Source organism: Apteryx mantelli, chromosome 1, assembly GCF_036417845.1.
Source record: "Apteryx mantelli isolate bAptMan1 chromosome 1, bAptMan1.hap1, whole genome shotgun sequence".
NCBI lineage: Eukaryota > Metazoa > Chordata > Aves > Apterygiformes > Apterygidae > Apteryx > Apteryx mantelli.
Genome location: NC_089978.1, coordinates 99533718 through 99545077, shown reverse-complemented (window position 1 = coordinate 99545077; position 11360 = coordinate 99533718). Strand labels below are relative to the sequence as shown.

At 49.2% G+C, this 11360-nt stretch overlaps 1 protein-coding gene across 1 annotated transcript in view; it reads right to left on the bottom strand.

The window, feature by feature from the left end:
• Positions 1 to 5694: 5694 nt before the first annotated feature.
• LOC106483672 (cystathionine beta-synthase-like) overlaps positions 5695 to 11360 on the bottom strand; it is a 29513-nt gene continuing 23847 nt past the window's right edge. Inside the window, exons 14-16 of the mRNA XM_013941649.2 lie at positions 10391 to 10499; positions 9529 to 9613; positions 5695 to 6990 (exon numbers count right to left, since the gene is read on the bottom strand). Of these exons, the coding sequence (XP_013797103.1) occupies positions 6815 to 6990; positions 9529 to 9613; positions 10391 to 10499 (370 nt within the window). The 3' untranslated portion in view covers positions 5695 to 6814. The remainder of the gene's footprint in view (positions 6991 to 9528; positions 9614 to 10390; positions 10500 to 11360) is intronic.

The following is an 11360-nucleotide window of genomic DNA, read 5'->3' as shown; positions in this document are numbered from 1 at the left end:
CATCCTTTATATCAAATTTCAAGGCTTTGCTCCAACAGATGAAGAAACTAGAGGGGTTGCCTTCTTCTAAGAGCGTGTACATGTGCTAACCCATAAACTGCCCCCCAACCTCCATCTGGAGTGAGGAAGAGAAAAAAAGCCTGGAGGGGAGAAAAATCGAACTATAGAAGATTTTGGTCCCACCACTTTGAATCTGATGGATTTCTAAGAAGCTAAAGCCTAGATCCTGGAGCAAAGTTTATCTGGTAAGTTGACCTAAAGCAGTACTATCTACACACTATATAAACATACATACAAGAGTACAATCATCTTGCAAATAAATAAATAACCGCATTTGTTTCATTTATATCCTCACAGCAATCAATCTAACCTTGCTGCCCACCGCCATGGAACAAACCTGACAACAGAAAAGATCACCCAGCTATAAATGTTTTGACCTGGCTTATAAATGACATAAAACACGGCGTCTCTCCAGCACTCTGCGGCACAGACATAATCATTACTAAGCTGTACAGGACAGTTTGAAGCATTTAAAGCTGTTCAGCGAGGATGCCCCAAGGTGCAGAAAGCCTCCCACCTTCGAATAACGCAAAGGAGGCAGAAAGCAGATTTATTCCTTGCTTTTGCTGCTGCCACACTGCAGCTGGCCTCCCTGTGGGGGGCAGGTGCAAACCTGGGTGCCCCGGGCGGTGACGGCCCCTGCGGGCACTGGCAGCTCATCCTCGTCATAGCAGACGCACTGGGGGCAGCCGTCAGCCATGGGGCTGCCCATGGTGGTGCAGGTGGCTGGCACGGTGGGGCAGCGGGAGGCGCAGGTGATGTTGCCGCTGGGGCCGCAGGTGCAGAGCCGCCTGGCGAAGTCGATGTAGAAGGACTCGCCTGTGGGCACGGTGCCACTGGCGAAGCCCTGCATGTCGCAGTCGCTCTGCAGGTAGCCGGGGCAGGGGCAGGAGGGCCCCAGGGGCTTTGGGGCACTGCTGCCGAGCAGCAGGCAGCTGAGCCACAGGCATAGCGCCCTGGCGAGAGACATGCTCCTGTGGGGGGAAGGGAGGAAATGGGTTGTGGGAAAACTGGTGCGCCCCAGTCGCCACCAGGGAGGGCCTTTTTGGTGGGCACCTCTCCCCAGCCTGCATATTTAGCCGTAAAACTGCTCATCTGCTGGGGCAGTTCGCCGAGACTAGCTGCTTAACTTTAAAATACAAGTCTCAACCTGAGAGCTCAAAACCTCATCCCGGTGTGTCCTCCGGCACCTGCAAGGAGAGCAGGGGGTCCCCAGGCCACAGTCTCCCCAGCATCTGAGCACCCGCTGCGGGGGTCCTGCCCATTGGGAGGCATTGCAGTCATGAGTGCATCAGTGCTGCGCAGGCTGGGCGCTCAGACTGATGTACAGTGGGTACCGGGATAATGAAGGTCACATTACAGAGCCTTGGCCCGGATCATCTGGCCAGGGAAGGACACTTCTTTATCCCTATATTGACCCTAAGGATTTAAGTTTAAGTGACTAATTTCCCCTGGGAGGCCTTCAGGCTTGGAAATACCACGAGATAAAAGCAGCACTGTTTCCTTGGGTAGCTTGTTCCACAGCCACTACTGCAATTTGGACCTTATTTCTCTGTTCAATATGTCTGGCTTTTTGCTCCCAGCCAGTCTTGCCATGCCACTAGCTGCCTGATACTTTTCTGCTCATCTTTTCTAACCAGCCCACTGCTCCACAAGAAGCCCAGCAGATCGTCTCGCCCTGATTTCACTTTGTGAAGTCTTCAATTCGTAAGGAAGATATTTCAGATCTCAGGCACAACATTTTTCTTTGCCTTCTCCAATTTATCAGCCAATCCGTTTTCAGCCAGGGTTGCAGTGTGCCAGTGGCACTCTCATGAGAGCCAAGCACAGAGGCAAACTACCTCTCCATGCCTGCTCACGCAACCTGGGTTTAGACTTTCTAGGATGGCACGGATCACCTGGCCAGCTCATGCTGGTTTCCTTTTCTATTTTAACCCCCAGAACTGTATTTTTTTGGAATGCCAAATTTTCAAGACACTGCATTTCTGTAAGTGTGGCCTGCACAGATCCTTTCCCCTGGGGTGACTGATCTTACATCTTGCTATATTAAATACACTTGTTCTCCTGGTGAACTGGATCCTTCCAGTCTGGATCACTTGTCTGATTGCCCCAGTGCCACCTTTGATTACAATTGCATCATTACTTTCATGCTATGCAGTAGATAGATACCCTCAATTTTCTATCCTTGGAAACATGTGACTACCTGCAATTGTTCTTAACATTTTTAAACAAAAAATATTTATAAATTGCATGATTGCATGGAAAAAGGCTGAAAGCACGAACTCCGTGTGTCTTTAATTTGAAAACAAGAGAGAACACACAAAGTGATATTCTTTAAAGCCTCCCTGTTTTTAAAGCAAGCTCATGCTTAAGTTACTTATCAATCTGCTTCTTCCTCATTATTAGAGACTGTTCTGCCCCTTGCTGTTTCATTCATGCATTTTAATCTCCTACAGCTATTTTATCACTATTTCCAGCTGTCTGATGGCTGTGTGATAGCATTGAGCCCAGATCTGCTCCCTGAAGGTAGCCCATGGCAAGACTCGCATGCAGTATTTCTCTTTTGCAACCACATGCAGAGATCTCTTGGCCATTCCCTGGGTCTGCAGCCCACTTTAGGCTTTACACATAACGTAAAAACATGTGTTTTGCATGTGTTTTGCAAACACGAAACTCCCAAACCCCGGCACTCACATTCACCCTCCAAGCCTATAATTTCACCTAGCAATAGGCTCAACAGAGCCTATTTCCAGTAAAGGCCAAACATTGAAGGAATTTGTCGGTCGGCAGATACGGAGGAGACAGCCTCCTGCTCATGCCAAGCCAGTTTTTCCTTAGCTCTGGAAAACCAGACTATCATCGGCCGCATAAACTGCTCCCGTTTTGCCATGCCGCGCCGTGGGGCCCCATTACCTGGTGCGTGGTGATGGTGGGCTGTGGGCTTGGGACCAGAGTGGCGTCTCCCGTCGTCCTCACACAGCCCAGCCGGGACCTCTATTTATACTCCCCAGCCCATGGCTCCATGATGAAATGTTGGCGGTGGCGGGAGGAGATGGCGGAGGCGGGGAAGCCCTCACAGCACGAAAGGTGGCTGGGCTGGGGCGGGAAGATGGTTATCTGGCTGGTGGTGTCAGTTTAGTCCCTCAGGCTTCAGACTCACCCAGAGTCTCCCTGCAGGCTGCAGGGCTGCCATCCGTCCCCTCCCGTCCCCTCCTGCCCCATCCCATCTGGGGGATAAAGGGATTTAAAAGCAGTGAAGCGAGGGGGTGAAGAGCAGGGGCGTCCTCCCCACCACAACCCAGCTTGGGCAAGCAAGACAGGGCTGTCACTTGCCCCAGCCTCAGCCCCAGCCCCAAGGCCAGCTCTGCTACCCCCCCATCCCTCACCCACTTCTCACCGCCCAGTGGAGCTCCTTCAGCCTGCAGACCCCCATTTCTTCTGTGGTGGTGTGCAGCGTCCCGGACTTTGCTAAAACGAGCCATGCCGGGCACAGTGCACTCCTTCCCCACATGACCAGAGACGCAAGGGAGTCAGTGCACATGGCCTGAAGCTGGGACAGTCACAGGTAGCTGCTCCAGCTGCCGACGCTGCAAGTGGTTACACATGGAGGGCTGTCTGCTCCCGGCCATGCGCTGGCATGTGGACAGAGCTTCAGGCAGGCAAGACAGACGTCTGGTTTAGCTTCAAGCCACAGCCCTGGCTCAGGATTGCTCCCTCCCTGCGGGGTGGGGAGATGAGGAGGAGACAGGAGAGGAGCAAGGGCAGAGCTGCCATCTGGCAGTGCTTTGTACCCGGCTCGGGCTCAGACTTTCATTTCGGACTGGTTTGTGTCTAACACCGGCCCAGCGGTGCTGTGATAGCCTGAGTATTAGCCTCAGTGTTTGTTAGCCACCTCCTCAAAAGGTGCATAAAATACTAACAGGGTCTCAGCAACAAGGGAAAGGAAATGAACTTGAAAGACCAGTTGGCTCAAAAGGGTTGTCCTCTCTTCGTCCCACACCGTTCCCTATTCCTTACACGTCTTTCTAGCACCCGTCCAGCTCTGCCCTCACCTTCTCCCTGGCAAGGGATGTTGGCATTTGCTGGCTTTCCCCCTCCTCAGACACATTTGACTGCTGTGGGGAGGAAACCTGGGCTCAGGCGCAGGCGGAGGGGGGCCCTGCCACCGCCTGGCAAGCGCCCCGGGGACACCAGTCTGGGGGCACTGGGGACCCCGCAGTGCCTCTGGATCCCACCCGGGTGCAGCAATCCTGAAATGACCAGAGCTTATGCATAACTTTTTGGTTCCCACACTCACAGTTGACATACTTGTCAGCCGTGCCATTGTAAAATCATGGTTAATATTCAGCAATTATTTCACCCTCTGCTGAAGCGCAGCTGTCTCTAACGTAGGCTGTTTATTGCTGTCAGTCACTGTGCAGCAGCACCGCTGTTTGTAAAAGGAGCACTGTTGTTCGGACAAAGCCGTGGGGACTGTGGATATTGCAAAAAGTCTCAGGGCAGCAGAAATCTAGGCTGCAAGTACGTGCTATTATTCCATAGTCTGGATTTTCTTGTGGTTATTTTCTTTTTAAAGTCACCTCATTTCACACGTTCAGGTTAGTGCTCAGCCCCACAAACTCTATGCTCAGTACATGCAGGGGGGGGCACCCTGCTCTGGGGCGAGCTGCGGGGTGCAGAGAGCAAGGAGCAGGATGGAAATCCCTTTGAGACAGTAATGGGGAACCGCCAGCTTGGCTCTATTTCTAACCTTATCCCAAAGGGAGAAACTTTCCTTCATAAATAAATGTTGAGTTCTCTCCCTCTGTCAAACATTGTATTCATTTTTGTTCAAACCCACAGTAACACCATCTTTTGTATAATCATAGGCAATTTCTGAGAGGACGAACTGTGGGGACTACCTGTCCCTGCAGCCTTGGGTACTGCTAGGCCAGTCACTGCCATAATCTCGTTTGCACACACACATGGCAGCAGCCTGGAGCTCTCCTGCCTGCTCTAACCAAGCTCTCGGGTGCAATCCAGGCACCCTAAGTCCGCTCTCACCCCCGGGAGAGACCAGACAGCAGGGCCGCCCAGCACACAGGGGCTTATTTTCATGTGTGCTCAGAAGGGCCCGCTCGGGGGGGCTGGGGGGGGCAGCAGTCTGCAGGCACGGGCAGGCAGCCCCTTCCAAGGTGTCTTTAGAGGAGCCCAAGGAGGTATCACACACCTGACCTCAAACCTCAGGAGCTGCCTTTGGGACAGGAGCTGTCCCATCAGAGAGCTTGCTTAGCACATGGGCGATCCGGGGATCAGGCCCTCACAGTTTTGGAGGGGAGCTCTACAAAGAGAGACGCGACTCTGGCTGTCAGGTGGACGTAAATCTCCACTCCTCTTGCAGCCAGGCCTGCTATGTAGAAGCAAACATTAGAGTTAGTGGGATGTCAGGAAGGGTCTAGCATGTCCCAAACTTCAAAATGGTCCAGATTCAGGTTCAGTTCTGTACTTTATGGGGCTAAGAGGCATTCTGAGACTTACTCATGTATATTTGAAATATATATGTGGGCTAATATCCTTCAGTTTGCAATATAGTTGCTAAAATAAATACAATATAATAAGGTTGATCTAATCAGTATTTACTCTTCTGGACAAATATGGTTATTTTTCAAGCAAAAACTTGCAGAAGATCTGATTGATATAGTTTATGTAACTCAGGAAACAAAAGACAGCAGAGACACTATTCCTAAATATAAATAGTTTAGCATTCTATAATTTAATAAAAATCTTGTACAGACTAGATTAGATTGAAAATATGGACTAGCCACTTAGCAACAAGCCAAAATTAGAACTGGTTGTTCTCCCCTTGTGTTATCTGACAACACTTGGAGCACTTCCTGAGACTTAGGCAAAGACTGCAGAGCTCTTAGCATGTTTTGAAAGTGACTCCCCCAACCTGGGTTTCAGAGGCTATTCAGTTTGTTCCCACATCACTTGTTTCACTTTTGATTTCATTCATAATTTTGCAGCCATGGCAAATAGCTCTTCTGACCTTCATTATCAGCTCTTAGAACATGATACTCTGACAGCAAAAACAAGATCAACCTCTCCTTCCCCCTCCCCCCCTCAGTAATGAGATCTCATGGTGAATATTCATGAGCTGAATATTACAGAAAATTGCGATATAGCTATAGCCCCTCTCCATCTCTTCCCTTGCCACCCACAAAGGAGACTGAGGTGAGAAGGAGGCTCTCCAGCAAGAGCAGGGCGATTCCCTGGGGAGCACAGGCAGTGGGAGGGCAGTGCCTGCAGCCTAGGCACCCAGTTTGTTCTCTCTGTGAGGAGTGGAGAGGGGCAGGTGGGTCTGCAGGGACATGTTTCGCCCCCACATATGCCCCGAGCCTAATGGGGGTCTCAAGAGCCCCAAGCTTCTCTCATCACAGAGGCAGGCTCCAGGCCGGTGAAACCAATGTGCCTCACAGCAGCTGGTAACACCGGCGCTGTATAGCTAGCTACTGGTAACAAACACATCAAAACTCGCTTCTGATAAAATCTGAGCAATAAGAATGATTCCCTTCATATTTCTACCCACCCTACGTTACTGTTCCAGTCCTGTGTAGCTCCATGTAACCACTTATTGCTATTAAACATAATTTCTTTAGTCATCTTCTCTTTAGTGTTATTCTGGATGGCATTTAGTGGACAAATGGCTATTACATTACAATTTTAACCTAGTCATTCCAAGAAACTATCAGCTGGATTAGACCACAAAATATCTTCAGTTACTTGTTTCAGGTTCAGGAGGAGCAACTGACCCTGCTGGAGAAACAGAGTCCTGTGCAGCCAAGCTGCATTTCTGCTTCTTTTCACTTCTGCTGACAAAGGTGAGGAGGTCCATCGCTGTGACCACACCAAACACCATCTGCTTCATGAAGGAACTACCATTTCCACTGACTGTAAGCATAGAAAATTCCAGTTTAGTGAAAAAAAAGGGGGGAGGGGAACAACCCACAGCCATCCAGAGGCTGTTATTCATTTCCTAAGAGAAAATTTAACTGGCAGAAAAGCTGTCTCTGCTATATCTCAACAAAAATGACCGATGCATCATGAGTCAGGTTACTGGAATCACATCAGGGATGTATTTAGCTGCAAATAATGCATTCTTTACCAGAGCATGAACCTTAATTTCCCAGTTGCTTTTACCCAACTTCTGTTCCAGCTCTGCTTCTATCACCACAAAACTTTTCAGGCCAAAATAATCAGACTTTTTAAGAGCAGCAATGAGACACTTTCTACTCTGTTCTCATAATGATGTCCTGCACCACCCCTAATAAAATAAATAACATTGCAAGAACTGCTTTAACAATTTGATTAATGCCTTCTTAAATTAAAATAAAATTAGCCACTAGAGTCCAAACAGGAGATAAAATGCAAGCTGTGAAGGTGTGGGAAGAAAGTAATAAATAAAGGGCCAACTGCGACTGCATTAAAACAGCAGCTCTAGAAAAGAAAAAAGTTGTTTAGAAAGCAGAGCAGGAGGCACTGAGTAGAGCTGGCTGATATTTTTTGGTGGATACCATTTAATTTATACCAAAATGTGATACAAAATAGATTTTCATTATTTTATGACAAAATATCTGAAAAAGAAAATTCTGCCTACAATTCTGCCTGGATTTTTTTTTTTTTTTTTTTTTTTTTTGGTGAAAGAATTGGATATATGCATCTTCTGAATTAGAGAGGCTTGTTTGCAACATTTTGTGGGCACATGGCAGGATTGCCAGCCTGCTTTAGAGCTAATGGGGATTTCAGGGAGAGCAGGCCACCACAACAAAAACGAAGGGGCTGGTATGTTTGTGAACGGTGGGGTTTGGAGGCCCTGAGTTCAGCAGGCAGGTCTAGTCCTCAGACTGCAAGTTCTTTGCTGGTAGTCAATGAAGTGCAATATTGCATACTGACATTCTACAGGAATGCTTTGCATGTTCAGTGCATAACCCCATAAAATCAGCATAATTTCACCCTTCAGCTCTAATGTCACTCTAAACATGGGTCTTCTGATTGCTTTGTTTTGTTGCTGATGTTTTGAACAAAGCACCTCCCTTGAGATAAGGCCAAATTTGTACCTCTGGAAGTTTTACAGCATAATTATACTGGAAAGATATGTTAGGCCAGATTTACAGAACAGGTACCTGCAGCCATACCTGTTTTGGTCAGGGGAGTAACAAGGTGTGATCCCTGTTGCCATCAGTGCGTCAGCACTCATGCTCTCATGCACGTGGCTCTACCAGCCCCATTTGCTTCACCAGGGTAGGGTGAGGGGCTATTCAGTGGTTTGAAGGTAAATCAAACTGGCTGGTACAGCTGCTTTATTGGACCAGTCAAATGGTGCTCCTGAATTGGCAGACTATTCCTATGCCTGGCTCCAGCCTGGATAAGGCTCTACATGAACATCTCTAGCTGCACACGTAGGTGCGTAGTGTGCCTCTGAATCTTGCCTTGTGCACCTCAGCCACAGGGGCCTGCTCACAGTGCAACACATGTATTTCCAGCTTTCTCTACTTACCCTGGTCCTCCAGGGTATGTGTCCAACAACACCCATTGTGTGAAGCCCCTTAGTACAGTGATTTGCCCAGGCCCAGGCCCCTCAGGGGACAAAGGCCTACGGACATCTCATGGCTGCATCCCCAGAGGTAGCAAGTGGGAACAGGGGTGTTCAGAGATGATGGCAGAGCCTCTGGGCATGCACAGCAAAAAGTTGTTAAGCAGGGGACGGTGCAAGCTTTGTAGTTTGTTCTCTTAGGCATGTACGTTCATGCCTAAATTCCACCTAAGCTATATCTAATGTGCCCAAATGCTCTTTTGGATCTTGCCCTTGGGCTACTAATTCTACGGAGATCCCTAACTTCCCACTTATTTACTCTGCCACCCACAATCAGCAAGACAATTTGAATTCAAGATTAAGAGACTAAATGGGTATTAGATACCTGAGGCTACAGCCATACAGCAAAGGCAGTGTGCTCCAAGTTACTGCCTACTGTCCACCTTGGCTGTCAGGTGAGGGGACCAAGTGAAGTACCATAATGGATACCTTCCCATCCCCAAAACCAGGTTTTCATGGAGGGGAGGGATGGAGCTGTTGTATGCTTCGGTGTCATCCCTGCGTGGGGGGACAACACAGCTCCCATAGCCAAGAGCTGGGAAGTGCTCTGGCAATACACACACCAAGTCCTGTGCTGGTCCTGGACTCCCATGGTTAAGGCTTCCCCCCTCTCCTCTCATCCCTGCAGTGTCAGGAAAGGCAATGAGTGAATAGCTGACAGTTTCAGGGCTTTGCAGAGCCACCGGGCAGAAACCTTTCCTGCAAAAGCACAGAGGCTGCACTCGTGGAACAGCTGTGCTGATACCTATCAACCTCAGTCTGAGAATTTCCCTCTCCCCCCCCCCAAACATTTGTGCAAAGCCCATACAATCCTTCCCCTCTTTACAGATACCTACACTGCATCTGCTCATGTACAACAATAGCAAAATGGTCATTCTCCAGGATACAGGAAAGCCTCCCAAGGCTGTCATCCAGGCTGATCTAAACAGGACAAAAAGAGACATTTGACATTTCACTTTACATTTAAAGCATACCAGTGAGGAGCCCAACTCCTCCATCTAAGTGTAGCCCTGTTAGGGCAGGGTGGGACCTGGTGAGACCAGGATCAAGTGCACCTCACTTGCCTGCACTATTTTTGTGAGATGGGGCAGGAGACTGCAGTCAACCTGGCTTTGCCTTAGCCAGAATACAGCGCTGTCACCCCACAAGCCCCAAGGGCATTTGCGGGCCTGTATTGGTGTAAGTCTTCCAGCTCCTCTGAAACACCATCCATTTACCTCACTCCACCTCTGGACCACTGATGACCATGTGACCCAGGCTTCCCTCCCTGGCACACGAATGGGAGCCAGGACCTACCTTGCATCCCTTCAGGGCCCCTGCCTATTGCACCAACTCTGCTGAGCCCTGGGGATGGCTGGGCGTTGCTCTCAGTGGGTACTGATCCCCTGCTGGCCAAAAAGTCTTCAGATAATGTCCAGATGGGTGAGGACATTCAAGTGCATTGCTCCTGGCAAAAAAGCTCCTGTGTCTGATGTCACAGTATCCTCCTGTGTCACTCCACACGTTCGGCATCACTTTTGCAGGGACCTATTTTTTATCTTGCCTCTGTGATGGTTGCCCTCCCACTTCTCGCTATCCTTACCGCTCTGTCTTTTCATTAACCTCTTCTTCCAGCTCCTCTCACAGCTCAGAGTGGTGGTGCATCTTTCCTTCCCCTCCCTAGACACCAGTTGATAACAGCCGTAACATCAGTGGTACCTTTGAGAACTGGTCATAGATGACCTTCATGACAGGGTCTGAGAACTGTGCGTTTCCAGCCAGCACAGAGGAGAGGATGTTGCTGAGTGTCACCATTCCCAAAATAAGTCTGCAAGGGAACAAGGAGTTTTTCAAAAGGCCAGGCCTGAGGTACAGCATATGTGTTACATAAGGACTGAACTGCTTCCTTTTAAGTCATGACTAAATCGCTGCTGCTTTCAGCGAGAGGCACCAGCCTTTTCTGCATCTGAGCAGCACCTTTAGTGGGCATGTGTCCACTCTTGGTGACCCCCTAGAAGGGCCTCTCACTGCTGAATCACATCTTTCCCTTGCTCTCCTTCCTCCTGACTTTCACCTTTCTTTCCATCAGCTGTCCATTCGATGCATGCATTTCTGGTTTGTGCACCCTCTGGAGTGGAAATAGCCCAAACCCAGGGCATTGCATGAGCATAGTCGGGGTATCAGCCTAAGAATGTCTCAGTTCAACACCAGAGCCTGGGGACAGATGGCTACAGGCTGGGATCTGAGATCTGCTGCTACACCATAGGCAACGCACAGGAATTGAGACAGTGAGGGGCTTCCCGTCCCCACACCGGAGACTGTTGCAGCTCCATTTGTTCCACTGTCATCACACTGGGGACAAGAAGATACTTGTCCTCCACCAAGCTGCTAGTTCAACCATATTTAAAGTTGACTGTTGCAGTCCAGGACTTAGCAGCTGGGAAAAGGGAGATTCATGGGCTTTCCAGTTGCTTGTCTGAGTGTGTTTCTCATCCAGCCTTCGCTTCCTCTCTGCATCCCGCTGGCCAATGCACTGATCCAACCTCTGCTGAGGCTGCTAGGCACCGGATTTGGCTTTGACTTTTACTAGCTCATTTACAGGGAGTTTTCTTGATAGACCATGCCTGTTATTACTGTTAGCAAAAATAAAGGCTCTAAACTGTCTAGATAGGCAATTGTAAGGAATGCT